This window comes from Phyllostomus discolor, chromosome 5, assembly GCF_004126475.2.
Source record: "Phyllostomus discolor isolate MPI-MPIP mPhyDis1 chromosome 5, mPhyDis1.pri.v3, whole genome shotgun sequence".
NCBI classification, from domain to species: Eukaryota; Metazoa; Chordata; class Mammalia; order Chiroptera; family Phyllostomidae; genus Phyllostomus; species Phyllostomus discolor.
Genome location: NC_040907.2, coordinates 30,351,552 through 30,375,805, shown reverse-complemented (window position 1 = coordinate 30,375,805; position 24,254 = coordinate 30,351,552). Strand labels below are relative to the sequence as shown.

Genomic DNA, 24,254 nt, shown 5'->3' with positions numbered 1-24,254 from the left:
CTCTCCCTCTCTCCTTCCCTTCTCCTCTCTCTGAAAATAAATAAACAAAATCTTTAAAAACAATCAACAAGAGAAAGGACATGGATAAAGGACATGAACAGGCAATTAAAAAAAAATAGATAGCCCTGGCTAGTGTAGTTCAGTGGATTGAGCACGGGCCTGCGAAGCAAGGGGTTGCAGGTTTGATTCCCAGTCAGGGCACATGCCTGGGTTGCTAGCCAAGTCCCCAGTAGGGGGCGTGTGAGAGGTAACCACACGTTGATGTTTCTCTCCCTCTCTTTCTCCCTCCCTTTACTTCTCTCTAAAAATAAATTTTAAAATATTTTTTAAAAATAAGATAAACTAATCTCAATAAACATTTAATGTTTAACTTTACCAGTACTAAAGAAATGCATATTAAATAAACAAAATACCATTTTTGCCTATTAAATTAACAGAGACTTAAAAGTTTTAATCCTGACTAGTTGATAAGAGCATAAAGAAATAAGTAATATGCTTAAAATAGCAATAAGCTTAAAATTTAAATACACATACTGTTTATTCAACAATTCTTCTTTTAGGAATATATCCTAAGAAAATAATCAGACACTTGACCACAGTGAACATACAAAGATGTTCTCTCTAGTGTTGTTTATAATCCCGAAAGCCTGGGAACAATTAGACAAACAGATTGGTTAAGTAAAACGTGATAAACCCCTGCAATGGAATGCTAAGTATCTATTAAGACTGATATAGATCTATATTTACTGACATGGAGCATTACCTATAATAAGTGAGTGAAAAAGAAAGTCATAAGCTACCATGTTAGTATGATCCTACCTATATAAAAATATTTGTCAACTTATCTATCTATTCATAAAAAGGAATCTGGAAAGATATATGCCAAAATACTAATGTTCTCTCTGTATAGATGTTTCATTCTAGTCACTTAAAATCATGGCAGATAGCCAATAAAAGGTCCTCCCCGGGATTCTCTGGTGTGGGATTTGGTGTCTCCTCAAATGGGTCACAGGGAACCTGAGAAATATCCATTAACAGGTTTTCCTGGTTGGTGTAGCTGTAAACTCACTGGGAGTCTGGACCCTGCCTATCTTATTCATTGCTCGGAGCATAGTAGACATTCAATAAATATGTGTTGAATTGATGAATCATATCATAACACCAATTTTACTTAATAATAAGCATATTTACACATTATTTTAATAAATTAAACCCAAAATGCAAAATTCACAAAAATTTAAGCTAATACCAGACTCCCAAATATGTTATATTTATACATCATTACAATGCTGGGGGCAGAAGTTTATTTTCTCCTATCATTTGTGTACTTTTCCAGAAGAGTTTGAGCAGCAGTGAATAATGTCTTTGAGTAAAGCCTTTCCCACCCCCTTATGAGGCTAGGTGTGACAATCTCTAATCTTTAACTGCTGCTCAAGGTCACACAGTTAAAAAGCAGGGGAATCCAAATCCAAATACAGGCGTGTTTTCTCCCAAACTCATCTGTGGCTCTGAGAGGGTCAGACAATGAAAAGGACATCGCAGGTCTGTGACAGCTAATGTCTCTGCTTCCTAACAAGTCATCACCACTTAGCCCTGAGCTCCCATGTCTAAGAGGTGCTTTTTCTTAACCCTTGGAGAATCGAGAAGACGATTTGTCACCGGGGTTATTAGCATTTCTCCCTGGATATCGACAGCTTGTCTTTCCTCCCTCCAACCAGTGACTGATTTCTTCAAATGCTCGCCAAATACAGCCCAAGTCACCATGGTAAACGTATTGACAGAATCATATTAACAGCTACTGAGCATTTACAGGGTTGTAAGTTATGCAGGGGGGGAAAGATAAGAAAAACATAAGGAAATAAAGCAAGTTCAATCAGCAGTGACAATTATTTATTTAAAATAAATAAATAATTTGTTTTAAAGCTAGTTGGAACAGTTTTTTAAAAAACATATTTTAATTGCTAATTATGGTTTCTTCAGGAGAGTGGCCTCAGAGTTGCTCCACCTTAAAGCAAATCATTAATATTTTAGCTGCTCAGGTCAGAAACTATTTTGTAGACAGCTGGCCTACGCAGTCTACCTTAGCTTTGGCTGCCCTCTCGGTAACAGAAATTCTACTGCACTGGCTGGCTTGCTACACCAAAATCACAGTCTGCCAGTCCACTTACCATAAAGCAGCAGACATTTAAGTCCTTATTTCTCTTAAGATTGAGGCTGGTTCAATAAGCAAAATTCTGCTCTAAGCCACCAAGACAACTGACGATTTTTCAAAGGAATGATCTATCTTTTCTAAGTTAATTTACACCTTTTATTGGGGAACATAAGTGTTGCCTTAGGCAAGATAGAGAATACAGAAGAGTTTGTTTTCAGTTTCTAATTCCCTTGGTACTCGTGTGTGAACCTTATAATAAATAAGGTCAGCCTCCAGGCCCAGGAGGTACTCGGGTAAACAGGCACAAGGGCACTCTGGGGTCCCCGCGTGTGCGTATGTTTTGGCATGGCCGTGTCTCCCGTGTTTCCAACTTCACATGTTTCTTAAGGAGAATCTAATCCTCGAAGGAGAATTTAATCTGTTCATTTGCACACATCTCATCAGCACCCTGCTTTGTTGAAGACCGTTTGATGTCCCAAGGAAAAGACTTCGAAGTTTTTAAAAGGCTTTTTGATGTGAACCAGAAAATCATGTTTTGTCAAGAGTGCACTCAACTTGAACCTCAAAAGGTTCAGGACTCAGAAACCACACGGTTCAAGTGGGATTTAAACTGGGCAAAATCGCTTCCTTGTCTTCCCCCTGCAAGTCCCTCGTTAGGCCTTTGTGCTAATAGTTTCTGTGCACTGTTGGGCCTTTTTTCCTCTTTCTCTTTATTCTCTCTCCTTCGCTCACACACACCCATATCTTGGTAAGTAAATGTTAAGAAAAATATACTAACTCCCAAAGAAGTAGCTATCTCCACACCAAGCAAAGAAAACTGTCTTCAGCTCCACCCTCATGGATTCAGAATGTCATTGCTGGGGTCCCAGAGGGCTGGGCTGCTCTAGGTGAGGGTCAAATGATTTACAGAGCCAAACAGCAATGATTGCAGCCGTAATCGAGGCATTTAACTAGGTACAAGACTAGAGCTCCTTATACTCCAGGGAGCTTTTGCAGAGAAAACTAGAAGCTTGCTTCAAAGAGTAGCTACTACGTGTGTGAAGCAAGCAGACACTTAAGGTCTTCACTGTTCAAACTGGAAGTGAAGGCACAAGACATCGGAGTCCTTCTAAACTCAGGGAAGAACTGAGCTGAGAGAGAATACGCTAACCCCAACTTTCTCTTTTCAAAGATTTCTTCTTACATTTTCTCCTCTTTGACTCAAAAATGCAGTTACTCAAAGGTCAGCAAAAGTTTAGATTTGGGAGGCAAAATCTCAATTGTGAAAAGGTCCAAACTGTTCCCGATATCCAAAGGGAACACTGAGGTGCTGTCCCCATGGCTGTGAGCACATCGAAGCTTCGCTGACCACTATCTCATGTGCTGCTAACCACAACAGTCACTGTTTATTGCGTGGCTACTGTGGATCAGCCATCATGCTATAAATAGGTTATCTCATTTAATTTGTTCAATAAAACAAAAAGGTGAGTAAGCTCATTCCCATTTTGCAGACAAGGAAGTTGGGGCTCAGAGTTCAAATTTTCTGCTTCAAAGCAGCACAGCTACTAAGTGTCAGAACTTGAACTAAAGCCCAATCTGTTGAACTCCAAAGTCAGTGTTCTTGGCCTAACACCCTGTTGTTCAGTACCTGCTCTGTTGCAGTTTTGGTTTGCTGTTGTTTTGGGTTTTGTTTTTTTGGCAACTAGTGTTTCATACACTGATTTATTTTGTATTTATTGAGTACCTACTATGGGAAAGGTACTGTGTATATTTCAAAAAGTCTAAGACACTGTCCTTCCTCCTCTCTCACTGCGACCACTGCAGTGGCTTTTTTATTGCACAACAGTCTCCTTGCACTAACTTACCCTGCTTCAATCTGTTATCCACACAGCAGCCCGAGTCATCTTTTTAAATGATAAATCACAACATGGTACCGATTCCTATTTAAAAGACTCTGTGGCTTCCTAGAATAATATCCAAACTCTTTGAGACCTAAAATATCCACAGAGGTCTGGCCCCATTCCCTAAGTTCACTCCAGGTCAGCCCTCAGGCCTTCTCTCTGAAGCTCCAGTGTGCCAAGACGCCCTTCTCCCAAACTCTTAAGTGATTATCACCTGCTCATCATTCATAATTCAGTTCAAACATCACCCTCAGGGGTGTAATGGGCGTATCTGACCCAGTGGATCAATTTTCATGACAAATAAATAATCATGTCATAGTCATAATAATTATTTTCTTAATTCTTTAGTTTTAATATAAGCAATTAACACCTTAAATAGAATAGTTTATTTTAAAAGATATTCTAATTTAGTAAACTCCTAGATGAACTAAAATTTGCACATACCAAACAAAAATGTCACACCCCAAAGTTCACAGTTTGTTTCAAAATTTAAACACAAATAAGAACTCTAAATGGTCACAAAGAATGGCTGCATTGAAATAACTCAATTTACATTTCTTTATCTTCACAATCACTGTGCTTTCATTGTCTGTTTTGAGCCTGCTGTTCACAGGCAGGCACATGTGGCATTACAGGAGCCAGAGACAGAAACTGTGCCCTAAGTGAGCTCAACCGCTTCTGAACTGTTTGGCACTTACTCTCGAATCATACTGAGTCTGCAGCTACCAGGACCCACAATGTAACCGGAAGTTCTCCCAATCTATTGTTAGAAAATACATAGCCTTGACTAGTGTGGCTCAGTTGGGTGGACACAGCCCTGCAAAACTTAAGGTTGCCAGTTTGATTCCCGGTCAAGACATATGCCTGGGCTGCAGGTTCATTTGGTTGAGGAGAGGCAACCGATCAATGTTTCTCTCCCTCACTTTTCTCCCTCCCTTCCCATGTCTCTAAAAAATGAATATGATCTTAAAAAAATAATAAAAAATGTGTTAATTTGAAGCTTATTAATACATATGTATTATTAAAACTCAAAAGTAACCACAGGAATTTTTTAGAACTTAGACCAACAAAAGATATATTCTGGGAGAAATATTTTATAACTGACTTTGTTTAAAATTACCAGCACATGATGGTGTTAAAGAGCAGACCAACTTTTAGCTCATTGTTTTAAAATTCCTCTACAGACTAGCATAGCTCCCTGCTCCCCTCACTAATACACACTTCATTCTCTATCATAACAAAAAAAATTTTAAGTGCTGTGAGATGGGGGAACACAGGGTATGATGGGAACAAAAAAGGGTCTAAGGAAGAAGTAGGAGCAGAACAATGGGAGTGTCATGTCCCCGAAAACCGAGGGAGGGTGAAGTTGTCAGCTGTGCCCAGACACAAGAGAGGACCCCTCTCCTGAATCGGGTGCAGGGCCGACTGACAGCGGGGCCTAAGACGTCACTTTTCTAGGTGGGAAGGTAAAACCAACGCTGCCTTCCTCCTGCCGGCATGTAAATAAATGCTGGGGGTAAATAACTTATATTTGGTCTTAACCATTTATTACTCCCAGAGGTAGACAGACAAATGAACACACATCATATTGAACCAATGTCGTTCTCTAGACCCCAATCCTGCAAAGACCTCAGCTAATGGCCACCAGTCCCCATGGCGCATGTGAGGGAAGAGACCCCACTTAGAATAGGGCCAGGCATAGAGCTGCTTCTACCTGGTCGTAGTGTTAACTTGAAAGAAATATCACACAGAAATGGCCCCAAACAAAGCTGGTTAAATGGGATTCCACTTACCCCTCACAGCTGCTCTCCCCACCCATCTTGCTCACTTGAACAAAGTAGCAAGCATTTGACCACCTTTAAGTCTCTTTTCATTGTTAAACTCCCTTCACTATATAGCTCCCAGACCAGGGCCAGTCTGTACTTTTTGGATGATAAACTAAAATAACCATCAGTTAACCTTTTTATGAACAAATTCAGAAAAGAAAATTAATTTTGTACACAACCACAAAAATAATTTTCCTAGAAATTGTGACTATACATCCAATCCCACTTGACCATCTGGAAGAAATAGAACCAATTACTAATATGGTAACTCATTTTTAAAAACCATTGCAGACCTGGCTGATGTGGCTCAGTGGATTGAGCTCAGGCCTGTGAACCAAAGGGTCACTGGTTTGATTCCCAGGCAGGGCACATGCCGGGGTTGTAGGCCAGGTCTTCCTTAGGGGACAGGTGTGTGAGAGGCAACCACACATTGATGTTTCTCTCCCTCTCTTTCCCCTCCTTTCCCTCTCTAAAAATAAAAAAATAGAATCTTAAAAAAATAACCATTGCATAGTATTCGATTATACAGATGTATCATAATTTATATTTTTAAAGATTTTAAAACAGAACAGCCTTCACAACAGGAGACAAGAAGAAAACCAAGAGGGACTAGAAAACTAAAAAGAAGGAAAGAAAACAAAGATGGAGGCAGGAAGATAATACTATCTATATGTGGTATATGTACTATACTCTTGATTTCTTTCCTTCACTTCTCCAACCACCTCCTTTTTCCTGCTCACAAATTTCCCGTACCGTTTCTCTGCAGCTCGACATAATTCCATAAAAAACACTCTCCCCCCGCTCTCCCAACCTGCTGGCCTTCCTGAACCAAGAAAGAATGTTAAAAGGAAAACCTGCAAATCTTTAATCTGAGTCACAATATTGGATGGAATAAATTCAGTGTGGTGTAAATCTGAGGCAAAAAATTGAGAAGAAATCTGCAGTTTCCTCTGTTAGAACTGAATCAGTTATTTTATATTTTATATTCCACCCCTGGATTTCCTGCCTTTGAATCAATAGTTCATAATTTTTACTCATTACCTTTTTTGGTAGCTAGAATTGGAGTGGAGGCAACAGTAGGGATAGAGGGAAAAAAAATCCAGAAGTGGCTGATTGAAAAGCAAGAAGAAATGGGCAGGAAGGGTAGAAGTGAGGAAGAAAATTGCAGCTTAGTGGAAAAAGGGCCAACTTTTTAAGTTGTCTGAGAAAAGTTCTTTACTTTTGCTCCATCACCACTCCCTTCATTCCTGAGCTCTAAAAACAGAATCATAGGGCAGAAATGGGTTAGGGGGTGGGGCAGAGTGAAAGGGGGAGTGAAAGTATCCTATTCCTCTTAATGCAACCCCTGCCCACCCCAACTTCTTATCTGGCAAAGCTCTATCCACCACCAAGAATCAGCTTAATAGAATAAACCACTTAGGGCTGAGGCTCAGAGAAAGTCAAAGACCCCACAATCTCCTTGCCTATTAAGCTTCTTAGAAGTTAGAATGCTACTAAAGAAAGTGATATTATGGCCAAGCTACTTAGAAAGAATACAAGGATGCTAAGTTGGGAAGGGGGAGGCCAGTTTGGGGGTTTATGAGCATCTATCTTAACTAAAGACAATGGGGCAGGGACTGGGTGCTGGAGTGGGAGCAAAAGTAGCCAGCTGTGAGAACTGGTGCTCTAGCGCGTCTTCAAGTTGAGATTAAAAAGAAGGGTATTTATAAAATATACGAGAATCTGGATTGAAAATTATAACTTTTTTCTTAGATAAAGGGAAAACACAGCCTCAAACTTCATGTAAATAATTAGAAAATAAGCAAAATAAAGAACCTGTAACAGTTCCCTCCCAGCTCAAATGTCCCAATGACTCTAGGCATCCTGCCACTTTCTTGTCCTCTCCCTAATAAAGCTGGCTAAGTAAATGGTCCACAGCCTTACTGAGCTGCCGGCAAGGCGGAGGCAAAAACAGAACAAACCAAATTCTTTATCCTAAAATAAAGTCCTGACGGTTCACTGTTCTTCCCCAGGTAAGACGTCAGGGGCGAATTCTGGTTATTTCTACCCAATTTCTTTTAGGGTAGTTAAAAATGGGAATTATCAGGTGAGCACCAAACAGTTTCCCTCTAGCCCCCATTTAACTGAAGCCGAGAAGAAAAGATAACATTACAGGTACCAGCTCCTTAACATAAGTTGTTTGTTTGTTTGTTTGTTTGTTGTTAGCTATAGGAAGGTCTGTCACACACTGCACAAACTCCATCAGAGATCAGGGCTCACCAGACCCACTGTCCCTGTAACGCTATCAAGGGTAGAGGCAGGAATCAGATCCTGGTTCAGGAGACTTCAAATCTGTGCCCAAGCCCTAGTAATAGTGTCTACTGCTAACACTGATTAAAGGCTCACCTTGTGCCAGGCACTGTTCTTAGGACCTCAATTGCATTTTATATTAACTCATTTAATCCTTGTCACCCTAAGAAACTGGTACTACTGCTAGTCCCACTTGACCTTGAGGAAACTGAGGCATGGAAAGACCAGATGCATCTGGCCTGCCCCACAGAGTCAGCTCTCCTTGAACGGCTATACCTGCACAGTGCTGACCACCTCAAGGACGGGTGCTGCACCACATGGAGCATCTTCCCCCCGCTATCAAGGGGTATGTTTGACAAAGTTGTGTTTTTTTAAAGATTATAATAGTAAGTTCTAGGCAACACAGTAGGCACTGGGAACAGAAATGAGTAAGACACAGTCCTACCTCGAGGAACTCACAGTATAGCTGACACAGGCTTGTGGGTGGGCCAAAATAGACCAGCCTAAGGGCTGCCACACTACAAAAGGTTCCTGTAATTTCTTGGAGTATGTATAAAACCTGACATACCTGTGTGAAGTGCTGAGAACTGTGTCTGGCACAAAATCACCAGATACAAATATTACTCTTATTCTGTTTTTAAAATATTTTATTTATTTAATTTTAGAAAGAGGAAGGGAGGGAGAAAGAAAGGGAGAGAAACAGCAATGTGTGGTTGCCTCTCACAAGCCCCTTAATGGGGACCTGGCCTGCAACCCAGGCATGTGCCCTGAATGGAAATTGAACCAGCGACCCTCTAGTTTGTAGGTCAGTGCTCAATCCACTGAGCCACACCAGCCAGGGCTACTCTTAGTCTTAATTTTTTAAAAATTTATTGATTTGAGAGAGAGAAATAAAGGGAAGGGGGGCAGAGAGAGAAAAAGAGAAACATCGATCTGTTGTTCCACTTATTTATGCATTCATTGGTTGGTTCTTATATATGCCCTGACCGGGGACTGAACCCACAACCTTGGCTTATCAGGACAATGCTCTAACCAACTGAGCTTCCAGGCCAGGGCCTACTCTTACTCTTATTACCTCGAGAATCTGCCCCACAGGTCTCTCTCTCCTGGGGTTTTCCTCCCTCCCGTTGACGCTGCAGCCAGATTGCCTTGGTGTGAAGCACATCTCTTGCTTTCATGGCAGTGGGCACATTGCTTAAACATTCAGTGCCTCAGTTTATTCATTTGTAAAACGGAGATAATAACGATACCTATCTTACAGGGACTCTATAAGGATTAAATAAATGATTACCTGTAAAGCACTCAGAATAGTATCTGACACAAAGAAAGCGCTCAGAAGGGGTTAGCCATTCTTATTAGGAATAGTGTTATGTCCCTGCCTTTGCCCGTAGTCATTTCACTTGCAATAAAAAGACTGAATTTAAATGTGTCTGGTATGGTTAGTTTAAGGATAGGAAGTCTCTGGGACTAAATAGGAGTAGAACAGTTCCCCTGGGAAGTTGGAGGAATAACCCTGGAACTTGTTAATTAAGATCTTGTTAATGAATCTGCTTGTTAATGGTCTATTAAATAATCACACAGTGAAGTTTACCGCACAAGTAAAGCCTTCTTCAAATGCTTGCTCTTGATTGCTCCAATCCTCCTGGCCCAGCTCTGACTTACAAAGATCTCTGGTAAGGGCAAGCCCTCCGCAATCCTTCCAAATGTGACATGGCCCTCTTCGCCCTGTGATGCTGGCCTGTCGAGCAGGGCTATTCTTGCAGCCTAGGAAAGGTCTCCGGGGCAGAAAGCCCTCTGCATCTTGATTCTGCCTATCATTCTTTAGACTGAGGCATCACACCACTGAGCCTAAACATTTCCATCCACAAAGTAGAAATAGAGTCACTGGCTCTGGAAACTTAAAATTAATGGTACTCTGAACTTGGCTGAGAAGAAAGGTAGTGGGAATCTAATAAAATTAAATTTCAGCTGAGATGCCACAGATCTGTATAGGAAGTGGCCTGTCAACCTACATTCACAAAAAGTCTACAAACACTTTTGCCCCAGACCACTGAGGAAAATAACGCTGCAGGTGTCGACAGGCAATACAGACTCTCCTGGAGCCCAACTTCAAGGATGAAACAGCATGTAAGAGGGCTCCCTCTAGGTTGAACACTCAGGTATTTCATGAACTGCTTTAGTCTCCTAGGACCATCCTGCTGTTTAGACAAAAGTTCTTGGAAGGGGCTAGATATGCATTGTTTGTATGTTCTTTTTGTGGTGTGTGCATGGGGGAGGGGGCCTTTACATGGTTACATTTACATTACAAAGCATGCCTGTGTTATCTTTTCTCATTCAACAACCCTGTAAGATAGAACAAGGCTTATTTGCCAGCTCCTGTTTTAGCTATGAGTTGCTGGAACTCAGAGAAACAAAACAACTTACCCAAAGTTACACAGCAGTAAGTGACAAGCCAGATCTTCTGGCCCTGGGCTCTTGTCCTATCACTGAGCTGTTCTCAGTGCCTCTATTTCTAGTCATCACTTCCCACTTGTAAATGAGCCAGGAGGTGCCCACCCATGGGTGGTCCTTAAGACTGTGTCAACCTGAGTACAGCCAGCATAGCTTGGCCGAGAGAACAGTGGTCCTGGGTTCACTTATGCTCATAAGTATTTTTGAGCTAGGTTGCTACATGAGGAGAAACACTAGATAATTGTGTGAGGAGATAGACATGGGCCCGTGTAGGAGGGAAAATTCAGTAAATAATGCAATACAATGGATAAGTGTTTACAAGGAGGGGAGAATGTCGGGGAAAGGACGCTATCCCCAAAGCCACTACCAAGATTGATGAGAGCATCCACTAATGTACAGGTGTCTGAAGCCACCTGAATCTAGGACCAGGTTCATTTCTGCCCTCTGGCAGCTGCCACCAGAAGGGTTAAAGCTTAAATCAGATTGACAATCTGCGGGTGTTGGTGAGTAATTCTGTCACTGAGAGATTCCTCTAAGGTCCAGCCCTTATTTGTTTACAAATGAGCATTTTGGCATAAGGAAGCTTAAGGCTTGGGGAAGAGGAGAGAGGAGGCTGGCAAAAAAACCCTCTGCAGCCCTTTTGGGCAGTATAACAGCAGTGAGAAGACAAGCTGGCTGGAGCCCCAAGGAGCTCCAAAGTGCGACTGGCCACCCTCACATCTGGCTAAGCACCGTGAACCCCTCCGCTGGGCTGCCTCATAATTACAATATTGCACCAAGAATGGGGCTGTATGAGCATATACAATCAGCTGATCAGCAATCAGGGAGGAAAACCAAAAGAACCCGAGGAGGAGCAAAGACAAAGGGAAGAACTAGAGGCAGCTGGACAGGAGACTGGAGAAGAAAGGAGACTGGCAAAGAAAGGCATGGCCATGAGCAGACCAGCGTCTTCATTTGGACCATTCCTGGGCTCCTCGGTGCAATCCCAGACTTTTCCTCTCTACTCACCTAGTCCTAACTCCCCTTCCTCCAAGGTCATACTCCTCTGAGAAAGATTGCTTCCGAGACTCTCACCCAAGATGAATGATTCATAAACTGTAAGGAGCATAAGAATCACCTGCTTCCTAAACCTACAAATTTCCAGGCCATAGTCCCTGTGATTCTGATTAGGAGGTCTGAGGTGGGCCCTGGGAATCTGCAATATTAAGAGCATTCTCCACCCGACCCTCCTCCACCAGTACTACAAATGACCCAGAAGCAGCTGGTCCTTAGATTACATTTTAAGAACTCCAGCCTTGGGGGATTATTCCTTCTCCCAGAGAAACCCCAGAGTCCTTATTTTCTGTTGTTTTTTTGTTTGTTTTTGTATTATTGTTTCTTTTTCATATATATATACCAACTACTCACCTTAACCACAAGGCCCTCAAGAAGAGGAAGTTTTGTCTCCCACTTCTTTGATGCCCCTGCAACAGCACTGAGCACAGTGCTCCACACACAGGAGCTCAGGAAATGCTGTGGATGCAGAGAGATGATGACGATAAAGAGGCCAGGGGAAGGAAAACCACAAGAGGAATGGCAGAGCACAGAGGCACTGGCTGGAAGGAACTGTTTTTAGTATGCCTCCATGTGCCAGGCTGGAGCAACAGTTTCCTTCTCTTTTTTCCCTTCTTCAATAGTCTTGGCACCACACACCTACCCTCCCTCATGAAAGTCAAGCCTGAGCAACGCACCTCCCATTGGAAACTCTGCCAAGAAATCCTGCCAAGAATACCGGGTGCTATGTGGCTTAGTTTAATGGCTCAGGGAGGACTCTAGGTCCTGAAAGCTATCAGGTCTCTGCGCAGGGCAAAGTATAGAGCTGAGCGAGAACTTCAGTGAAGAGACCAGGGCTCTTGATCTATCTCACTAGACAGCCACAGGGTAATGGCCTCCCTTCACTTCAGCAAACATTTCCTGTTGTCCACTTCATATCAAGCATGGTTCTGGATGTGCATAAAATGTACTATGTTGCCAGAAAATATTTCATGGTGACTGATCTTTAGAAAGTTACTTTGAAAGCAAGGCCCTAGATGATGTTGAGTCTCATAAACATATAAGTATCAAATGGGCATTCTCAAGAATGCCTGGCTATGGGATGCAGTACTACAGAGATCTGAGGTCAGGCCTCAGGTCCTGGAAGAGAAAAAATTCTATTCTTACTTTATCGTGAGAAATCCTTGGAAGCTCTGCAGTTCTTTCTTCCACTCTCGGGTGCCATACTTTGTCCAGAAAAGCAAACGGCCACATCTAGCCCCTATGGATAAGAAACTCCTTCTTATTTCAGATATCAGCTTAAAAGTCGCTTGCTTCAAGGAGCCAGAAAGCTATCCCTGACTTTTAGCCACGATTAGGTGCTCCTACTTTTAATCTCATGGTATTATTATTCTTCCCCTATGATAGTACTTTTCACAATACCCTGCAGTTGCTTACTAAATATGAAACTACAGTAAGGCAGGGGACTATAATCTGTCTTGCCTATCATCATATCCCCAGAACATAGCATGATACCTAGAAAGATGCAGGTATTCAGTAAAACTGGATAAATGGTCAAATGTATTAGTGAGTGCATCATACTGTCTACCAGTTTGGAAACTTATTCATGCCTCACATACTCTGCCACAGTTTTATCCACATTGCCACCAATAAACACCTAAGATGAAGCAGCACTATTCCTTCTGCAGTACCACTACTGTATGGAGGCAGAACTGAGGCTCACAGGATCACCCCAATGTGGACTCCAGGAAGCACTTCCTGTGAGCAAAGATGGACACAACACTCTGAAATCAATATAATGTCACCAGGAGCCTGAGAGTTATACCAGCCATAAGCCACAATGCCAGCTCTGTCACAGACTTGATGCTAAGACCTCCTCCAAGTCACTCAACTTCTCACAGGCCAAGCTTTTTCATGAAGAGGATGTTAGGTCTTTCAGCAGCAGGTACTCTCTCTCAATAAAGAACAAGGACAATAAAGGGCTACCTGTACCATGACGGGAGGTTGGAAGAAGAGGGCAGCATTTGCGGTGAGACATCTCTGTGGTTAGGAAAGGGTTAAGCCCACCCATCTGTCTGGGATCTCTTACCCGTAAATCAGCCTTGACTGCTGCTCAGTCTGAATGAAGCCCCACCAGGTTGGCCTGTCAGGAAGGAAGCCCATGCGTCCAGACTTTTGTTGTTCTAAGGATTTTTTTTTTTATTTTACTGCTCAGGAAGGAAGCTGAAGCCTAGGCCCTAACTGCAGTCCTGCTGATTACTTACCCTAGCATGTGCTGCCCCTTACCTATCTCTGTCTCAGACCCAACGTTTTCTTTTCCTAGAATCCCTTCATAACTGTAACTTACACATTTGGGCCTAAATCCCAGACTCGCCCCTCTTCTTTAAAAACTAAAAATCAACACAGCATTTCCCTTCCTACCTCCCATACACCTTTGTGTCTGTAGGTGGCAAAGACTGGGGATAGGGAGAAAGAAAAAGTGGGTGCTCTACAACCTAGAGACACTTTGTCCCCAACAGTGGACGGAAGCCCTTCTCTTAAATGAAGTCATGAAAGGACTGATATGGATTGAGGTATTGGGCAACTTGCCTCCAATGGCTATTTCTGCTACACACATATGTGAACAGAAGACTTTTCAAATGTGAATTACTATATTTAAATAACAGGCGCAAATCCAAGGTCCTCAAGCAGAGGGTCAGTCTTTCCCACTCCCATTCTACTTCCCACCTCTTCCACTGACATGCAGAGTCATTCTCTAGTATTCCCAAGCCCCATGGGGCTTTCTTTCTACAAAGAGAAAAACACTGAGTTTATTTGTGCACTCAGGGTAATGGACAGCCCTTTTTTACTCCTAAGAGAATGCACACAGACACTATGGAAGAGGCCCATCTCCGCCCAACCCTCCCCTTCCCCTGCTAATCCCTCCTCAGCAGCACCCCCCAGCTCAGTCCTGCTGCCGTATTTCTCTCCTGACCTACAAGGCCCCTTCAAGCCCCGTCCTAAGCCTCCCCCAAGCAGAGACAATCCATCATGCTGTGGGACTGTGACACGCACAGATGGGGGAAGGTTCACAGATTTTTCTCACATAGGCAAGAGGGTAAGAGTGCCTGTATAACTTAAAATCTAAGGACATACTTGAAACTCTGGGACTTTGAATTCTAATAGTACTCAAATACCATTATAGCAAATCTGATTATGTATAGCCCAAATCTCTATTACACACGAATTCTAATGGCCCATTTACTCCAACAGTATCTGTAATACAAAATTCCAGAATAAAAAAATACGATAAGATTCAGATTTTCTAACCTGATCCACTGCCTAGATATCTAACCTTAGTCAAGCCCCTTCCTGACTCAGAGATTCGGTTTCTTTAACTCTAATACTACCTTGCTTCTAAATAAAGAGAAGAAAATAGGTCAGAGGGACACCAGGGCTAACCCTGGCGGATGGATAATAATGAAGGGAGGTAAAGCAGCTGGTTATCACAGAAAAAGGCTCGGAGCTTTTCTCTCTCCCTCTTTGCCATAAGGCATGAGTGTGTGAAAGGATCCTACGTACATGCTAGTTGTTAATGACCCTGTCTCGGGGGCTATATCAGTGCTTCTAACAATGAAGATTATACCACCAGATTGTCCACGAAATAATAAGTCATTATGTATTTGCATGTGTGAGGAACTGTTCTAACCATTATCTGTGCATTTAATCTCATTCAGTCCTTCACAACAATCCTTTAAGGTCATATAATTCCCACTTTACAGGTGAGAATACTGAGGCCCAGAAGGGTTAAGTAATTTACCCAGGGTCACAGAGCAAATAAGCTAAAGGGTCAGATTTTTTAATCCAGAGGCGGAGCTCATAACTACTACATTATATTGCCTCCCTGCCTTTGATCTGAAACATATTCAAGTTGTAGCTCCAAGGGATAAATACAGCATTTAGTCTGTATTTATTATGCTAGACCACTCTTACTTGGTTTGAATCAAACCCCCAAAAAGCAAGGTCAAATGAGAGCAATATAGGATTAGTTGGCACCTAAATGAGAATCATATACCTGAAGATCAAGCAAAGGTCTCTCTAGGGCTGGCCCTTTCCCCCTCCCTACATCTTTCTGACTGTCTGCTGCTCTAAGATGGATGCAAAGCCATAAGTCTCAGCCTGCAAATGAATTTCAGTGGAAAAAGACAACCCTTGTCTGGTGAGTCACACTCAGGCTTACTGAGCTTGATTTCTCATGAGACTGTACCAAAAGGTGCCTTCTTCACACACACAGCTCGACTTTCCTAAAGCTTGTGTCTGCTAAACAGAATGTGCTGGATGAGCACCATGTCTTCCCCCCAAAACATAACTTTTATTTCCTCTAGGTCATCTTCGATCAGAAAACATTCTACAGAGAAAATGGACGGTCAAATGTCTGAATTGCCAGATGGTTATGTGTGTCTACAAAGCCCCCACATCACTTGTCTGTTTCAGCTTCAACCAGGATGTAGGCAGGAGCTTTTTTCCCTAAAATACACACCAGAAGCAGATCTGCATTAGTGGACTCCAGGATAGGGGATATAATGCTATGGGAAACGTTGGGGAGGGGAACAGACTCCATTCTTAGGTTTCTAGAGAGTTGGGGGGGAAAGCAAGTTTTAGATTATTTTTTAAGTTGTGATTTTTCAGTACCCAAAATAAGCAACAAAGTAAGTCTATATTTGAGAAAAGTGATTTCACTTAAGTGTTGAAACACTCCCCACCTCCCTTCGTCATTATCAAACCTCAAGGCATAAATAAATTCTTCCTTTCCATGAACATCTATGCCTTCGGGATAGCAGTCTCAGAGAGGTTATCCAGTACAATGCTGAAGAGTGGCAAATTGATAAAAACTTAAAGTAAAAAATAGATTATAATCATCACCATCAATTTATTCAATACTCAGCTAACACTTACTGAAACCTTTGATGCGACTGTCACAAATGCAAAAAAAAAATTTTAACACTAAAACTAAAATGTGATAGAAAAGTCTGATCTATTGAATAAGGCTGGAAGGGAATAAATTATTCCTGTTTACTTAGCATCTACCAGGTTTACTGATTCATACCACAGCCTATCACTTTGCCAGGCCTAGCCCCATAGGTTCCAATTCAGGATCTCTTCCTGGAAAAGGCCTAAGAGAGAAAGTAGGTGAAAGTTCTTTTGCAGAAAAATTCTCCTCCTTGCTCCAAAGATAGAGACATTTACAAATTCCCACCCTTTGATGTTACAAAGGATAAAAACACACTGCTTAACCACAAATGTCACAACTTAAATGGTATTTTTAAAAAATTTTAGTGCATTTTAGCTAATATATAGCAATAAGTTATCCTTAAGTCTATAGTTCATCTCTTTTTAAGAGGGTAAAACAGCACTGAAAATGCTATTAAACCGTTGGAAGAGTATATTCAAATCCAAAAATTGTCATTTTGGTGTTAAAATCATGTGGATTTTACAAAAAAAGCATCATCACTCTAAATCCCACATATTTATAAAGAGTACATTACAACCTGTGCTCCGGTATTTACCCACCAGACAAATGTGGCTAATAACAGCTAAAACATAAAAATATGAAAAAACAGTATAAAAATATAACTATTAAATGTAATGTCTGTCACTCCAGATCCTGAGTATTTACAAAGAATACATTTCAATGCTAATATTCATTAACCAGTGCTAATATTCATTAACCAGGTGGGTATAATTAATAAGGGTTAAAAATAAGAAAAAGCAATATAAAAACATAATTCTATTTTTCAGTTTCCTTTGCCTAATGAGGAAAAGGGGTGGGGAGGGTAAGCAACATTTGTTATTGGGATACAATGTGTGTGTTTTTTGTTTTCAAACAAAAAAGGGCCACCAAATAATCAACCTGGGGCCACTGACCGGAAGACAGCCCCGGAAAACTTCCCGTGGGAAGAGTTCCAGAAATTGCCCAGACTTGAACCAGCCCCGCTGTGCTGGCAGCGAGCCTCAGCCGGTCAGAGGCTACCGCGACTCGCCTCGCCCGAATGCCAGCCATCCTCCCGGTTCCCGAAGCCATGGACTTGAGAAACGTTCCCTGGAACGTTTTACAGACAAGGACTGCAGGATGGGGAGAGCATTTCGAATCTACATGAGAAACCTCCAAGTCCTTGAGTGCCGAGGGAACAGCCTGCTCCAGATGCGCGAGGACACGTCCATCCTCCCTCCGCCGCGCGCCCTGGGCCCTCCCCACTGCAGCCTCGCCCCCACCCCGCGCGTGTCCCCCTAGACCCCCCACTCCGCCACCCGCCCACCTGCACCTCCCGCCGGGTCCCGCGTCACCCCGACGTCCGCAGGGGTGAGCCCCCTTCCGGATCGCCCTCATCCTGGCCCCACACTGTCTCTGCGGCTCAGGCGACGTCCAGGAAACCCAACTAGGGCTCGGTTAGGAGTGCGACTCGGGCGAGGAACGTGGAGGGCGGGGCGGGGCGCGGGTTGGGGACGAGGCCTGCCCTCGGGTCCTGACCGCAGGTGGCGGCGCTGGGCCGGCCTGGGGCAGCGCGGGGAGTTGTCCCGCAGCCTCCAAGTCCGGTGGTGCGACAGCGAAGTCACCAACGTTTGTGGAACCACTTGAAAGCCATCTCGGTGACGGAGGCTGGGGGGTCTTTTTCAAGCGAGTCAACCGGGCCCACTCTGTGGTCCGTCCTCCCCTTGCCCAGCCTCGAGCCTCTCCGCGCCCCCCTCCCCCAAACGATCAATTACCAGCCACCCTTCTGCCGGGAGCGGCCAGGGGCAGGCTGGCGGCCGTGAGGAAACAGCAGCCCGGATCACTTCTGCATGACAATTGATGGGAGGGAGGGCGCAAGGCGAGGAGGGAGGACGGCTGTGGTGTCCGTTTTCTCACCATGGTGATTAGGCATTCCGGCCGTGCGAGGAGGCAGCCGCCGACCAGAGCGGCGCAGCGTGGAGAGAGGACAGGGAAGAGAGCGAGAGCCGGAGCGGGAACGAGCCCAGCCGCCGGGCGGGCGGGCAGCGCGCTGAGCCAAGCCAGGCCAGCTGGCTCTGCAGCCATCAGGGACTGCTCCCGTCCAGCCCGGCCCCACTTTAGCTGTGCAAACATTTCTTTATCCCAACAAGACAATTAAACCCAGCAGCATGAAAAGGAGTCTCCATGACTGTGTTGGGAGTGAACAACCAGAAACAACCAAACACATCACAGGAGTTCTTAAAGGGACTCGGGGAGAACCCAGGGTGCAGCTGAGCAGCAATCAGGCTACTCTGGGCAGGCAGCACAGAGAAAACCATCTGACCCTCCTCAGTCTGCTGACCCTTTCACAGTGGTCATCTGCTTTAGCTACAGTCCAGTTTAGCCTGGTGACCTGAGAAATGTTCCAAACATTCTTTCCAGCAACAGCAATTCTCCTAAAAGCCTAGATTAGGGTCCCTGCCCACCACAGTCCCAGAGCCCTTGGGAAGCACCCCCACTAACCACGGCACCATGATGTAGCTGACCCTCCTCATTCTGGGCTGACCTGGGCCTATGTACCCACTGTATTTGATTCTTAGAACACAGGGTCTTAAATAGTACACATGACACATTTCAAAGGAGAAAATATCATTTTCTACTCAGGGATTTTGGGACCTGAGAATGCAAGTAGGACGTCCTGGAGCTGCTGTGAATTACCAGTTTCCTGCCTACCTGTGAATCTGCCCAAGCACAGGGAAGGGCCGAGGGGAGGGCCACTTATGGTCAGTGCCCAGTGCCCATTCCTGAGGTAAGCCAGAAGGCAGGGCCAGTCATCACTCCACATGAGCATTTCTGGTCCCTCTCAACCCTCGAGTAAGCATGCATACCGGCCAACTCCAATCTGGGCTGAGTGGATAGACTGGCAGGCTAGCCAAAGACCGTGTCACCCAGGCGGACATCTAGGCACACGGGTGGCCCCAAGAGAATAATGAGGAAATGCAGATGATGAGAGCCAGAGTGCCACGGGGGTAGTAAATGTATAGATTGTATCACAAGGCAGCAGACAATACTTATCTTCCCTTTGTTGGAAAGTTTCCTTAATGAGGAAATGTTTATTTTAAAAGCCCTGGGAAACATAGCTGTAGACACTTCATATGTAAGACACACGTGGACTATTTGTAATTGGCCCATAAATTTTCACATCATTTCCCTGGACAAGGAGCCCTGGGAGACTGGTTCAGGGAGTGACAATAAACAGGAGTTACCTCAGTCCCCTCCTGGGGAATCACGCATCCTCCATGAGCGGCTTCTCACAAAATACTGCTCCCTTTTTCCAGGGTGAACAAGTCAGTCCTGGGGAGCAAAGGCATCTTTTTCCCAAAGAGCCCAACACCTACCTCAGGAATCACCTGGGATGCCAGGTAGATGAACAGGCAAGCAAACAGGAATCATCTACTAGGAGAGACAATACTTTACCCAAATAGCTACATTTCTTTCTACAAAAACGTATATTTAATAACAAAAGACATCCTGCCTATCAACACCCAGACTGAAGGAAAGAACACATGTGCATCACACCATGTCTGCAGGCCCCTCTTTCAGATGCTCTCACGTATGAACATATCTGCATAGGGATGTAGTGTGTGAGCAGGGGGTGGCTGCAACAGTAAAAACTGTCAGTGTTTCCATTGTAAAACTGAGTTTTCATTGACCTAAAACTCAGAAAACTTCTACTCCATTTAAGGGACACACACATGCCAATTACCCTCCCTCTCTCCCCCCTCCCCTGAAAAAAAAACACAAAAACCCTAGAGCTAAATGCTTCTTTAGGAGTTTTACTGCTGCATTTAATTAAAACATTTTTTTTAAATTTTATGAAAAAATTGTATTTATATGAAGGGAACTGAAAAATGAGTCAACCATATCAGAAATTAACTCTAAATTTTAAGAATAAAACCTATAATATATATGGTTTATATTATACTATATTGGCAGTCTGGGTGAAAGACACTTAACCTGTTCCTTTGCTCTTTTGAACACTTTCTATCCTCTCTCTTCTAGCCTTCCCATCCTCCTCCCTGCCCCATCTGCCCCTCAAGCTCTCCCTTTGGAAGCAGTCTACATACTGTCACTCGATTATCTGAGAAACATTACTTATTTCAAAACGGTTCTGTAGGGAGGACCTGAAAGGCATCTAGTGGGAATAATCAGGCTTTCTAACGGCCCTTAAATATGTATTTACATAAAACAGACCATAAATATTCTGACACACATCGGCATATGACAGGAGCCCAGAAAGCTGCCGCAGACTTTGTCACAGTGCCTCTTCAACCCTTCTGGACAGAAGGATGTTTCTCCAGCCTTCCAAACACTCAAAATCAAAAGCACAGATGCTATGCGGTACTACCCTGTAGCGGCTGCTACACTGCCCAAGAAAGAGAAAGGAGAAGAGAGCACAGCTTCAGGGTTATCACCGGGCAACAGTCTCTTCTTCACTTTGTACCTTTTTTTGTTCAAGATTAGTCCCAAATGGGATTCCAGATAATAGTGTGGGTGTACAAACATCCCACATGCACACACACATCTACAGGCTGAATATTTGTGTAAGAGAAAAAAGAGAACACAAACTACTATGTAAAGGAAGAATATTTTAAACAGAGGGGGAATGGGCTGCAATTTATGTAACAGTACAATCTGAAATAAAGAAGTTTCCCCACCCTTCTGATCAGAATCTCATTAATTTCAAGGTCAGAATCCCATTTCACTTTGGGAGACAGACTCATTTAATTTTTCTCCACCCAGGCGTATTCCTGTGTGAGGGATCCATCTCCATGGGGGATGGCACCACCACACAATGCAAACCAGGCAAACAGAAGAGTTATGGCTTTGACACTCGGAGGGGAATGGATATCCACATCTATGAGTTCTGACTTGACTAACAAGCTTCCTCCTGCTCTGGGGGCATGATACAGGTTTGGGCTAAAAAGATAGAAAAATGGAGACAAGCTGGATCCGTTAGGAGAAAAGAAAGGAATCTTTATCTGCGGATGTTACTTTGTGGCATATTAGTTTCGAGAGGATTTCATTTTCAACTTGTGTTCTTGGAGGAAATAGGGGCAGAATGTGTCACACCCTAATCCAGAGCAATTTTAGCCAGAGGACAGATTACAGCTAGCCTTGATCACTTGCATACTGACAAATGAAAACCAAATTAGCTGAAATAACACAGGCCAACGCAAAGCCAGTCCCTGTTCAGCAGGCATATCCAACACTGGGATCATAACACACGCGTCAGCCGTACAGGAAGGGAAAAGGTGGAAGAGGAACTGAAGCAAAAGTGGGAGAGCACTCGGGCAGTTGTCTGTCACAGAGAAGCCTTCTCCCTTAAGTGGGGAGGTCTCGGGCTTGCAGACGCTGACATAAAAGACACACTTGCAACATATTTCAAAACCAAAGAGCGATGGATTTACAAGGCAGGTTGATTTTATGATGACTTTTATTGAAAAGGTACGCTGGGTTTAGGCAGATGCCTTTGAGCGCAGGAAAGTTAACACAGTGCCTAATTCAAGGAGACAGCCTGAGGAAGCAGTGCCGACAGGGGAGAGGGCTGCAATGTCTCTATTACTCTCCTCGGCATCATAAAGGGAAGAGAAAAAAATGCTATTCATGTTGGTAGTTATAGGGAGGACAGGAGCACAGAAAAATAGAGAAGGGGGAAAGCAAACCTCAGATGTAGTTTTCTTAAGAAAACAAAAATGAAGCAAATCTTAGAACAAAGGGTTGGGTGGAAAAACACCCTGAGTTCATAAATTTTCACCAGGCTTGAAGAAAACTGCTCTGTCTACCCACAGCCCAAAAGCTTCAAAACACAATTATTTTCTGATTACATTACATTAGATGAGAAGATTGCAGGGTTCAGTAGTCCTAGTCTACAAGTTCCAAATCAAGGTTTAGGGAGGGTAGCAGGAGCCCAACAAGGCACTTGGAGAACACGAGAAAGCTGTTCCATAAGCAGAAATTAATAACAGTTGTGAACATCAAATATGGAGCAGTCACACAGGCCAACCGTGTCTAGTCCTAAAAGTGAGCCCCAGGATAAGCATCCAGCAAACCTGTTAAATCCCAAGAGAAGTCGGCTTTCTAGCTTTGCAATTGCAAGAAAAATACAGCTGTTTGAAATGCTTTATGGTGATTGACGACACCTTTGTCCTGCTTTGAAAAATAGCCTGATGTGGACAAGGGCTGAGAGTTGTGACAATAAATTCACGCGGAGTCTACTGGATGTGATACAATGGAAAAGCTAAAATACAATACTGAGATCAGAGAAACATAATGAGGATAGCAAAGAGAAGAGGGGTGGATGAGTTTGTTCAGGCCCCCCAAATTCCCTAGGAACCTACATTTCCAATGACATGACATTCACTCCAGTACCTATATGGCACCGGTCTTCACTCTAGAGTCCCCAGGGAATAAGCCAATCACACCCTGGAGAGAAAGGCATTGTGGAGGTCAACTTGCCTCTGGCTACCTTCAGATAAACATTTCCTACAGAACACTCAATGCTTATCGACAGGGACAAGTAAATGTTAACCTTCCCAAACCATGGCACGGGAAGGAACTGGCCCTTCCCATGACTAGGAGCAGGAGGAAGACCACCAACCTGTTGAACACCACCGTAAGGCAGAGCTTACTGGGGGTCGGGAGGGCTCACACCGAAGTACTTACATCTGTCATTCCGATCCTCTGGGCTAGATGAGGCTTCTCGATCCGAAATGAGGCCAGAGACAGCAAAAATCTTCTTCCCAGTGTCGTCAACCTTAAGTGAACCGGGGGAGCTAGATGGCAGTTGTGTCCCAAAGTCATATTCCTTGCCATCTGCATCTGAGAAGCGCAAGTGGGGAGACTCTGTGTCATGGCAGTTCTTCAGTCTCTTGGCTGGTGTAAAGGCTGACTGATAACTCTCCCTGTCCTCAGTGGAAGCAAAGGGACGGAAAGCTCCCACACCACTGTGATTCAGCATGCTGATTGGAGTGCAATCTAGATTTGGGGGAGCAAACTGGGGGTGGAGATGTAGTAAAGAAGGGGGAAAATCACGATTGGCAAAAGTGCCCGGCACCCCACCCTGCCGATGGTACATAGAGGCAAAGGTGTAGGAACCGTTGGTGAATGGAATGTGCACGTCCTTGTCTACTGAGACAGGTACACCGAAGGGTCGTGGCTGCTGACAAGGGATGGAAGCATCACGGCTGGCCTCAGCCGTGGACGCCAGAACCATCAGTGCTGGGGATGCCAGCGGGTTGGGGAGGTAGGACGAGTTCTCCATCTTGAAGGCTGCCCGGTGTAAGTCCATTGGAGTTTCTTTCTATGGCCCGTGTCACACAAGAAGTAGTCTTCCCCGGGAGGGAGGCTGAGTGGCACCTTGGATCAGGGCAGGGAATGTTACTGGGGCATCATCCCCTTCTAAGACCTGAAGAAACAGCAAAGAGAAAAAATGGGGGGGTGGAGGTTAGGGGGAGGAAAAAATGGGAAACCCCAAGTGACTGAAACACCATCCTTCTGGCTTACAGATGCTCGGGCAAGAGACGCCACAGGCTTTAGGAGAGAGTGGGCAGCAGCATCAGACCATTTTCATTCAGGAAAATCAATAGACAACTTACTGTGATGTACGCGTAGCT

The 24,254-nt window shown here is 43.9% G+C and overlaps 1 protein-coding gene across 2 annotated transcripts in view; it reads right to left on the bottom strand.

Annotated features, from left to right (window-relative positions):
• Positions 1 to 24,030, bottom strand: part of RNF220 (ring finger protein 220) — a 225,790-nt gene extending 201,760 nt beyond the window's left edge. Inside the window, exon 1 of one of the 2 annotated variants that reach the window (XM_028511203.1) lies at positions 23,305 to 24,030. In XM_028511203.1, the coding sequence (XP_028367004.1) occupies positions 23,305 to 23,929 (625 nt within the window). In that variant the 5' untranslated portion in view covers positions 23,930 to 24,030. The remainder of the gene's footprint in view (positions 1 to 23,304) is intronic. The other variant, XM_028511204.2, reaches the window with a different exon arrangement.
• Positions 24,031 to 24,254: the final 224 nt, after the last annotated feature.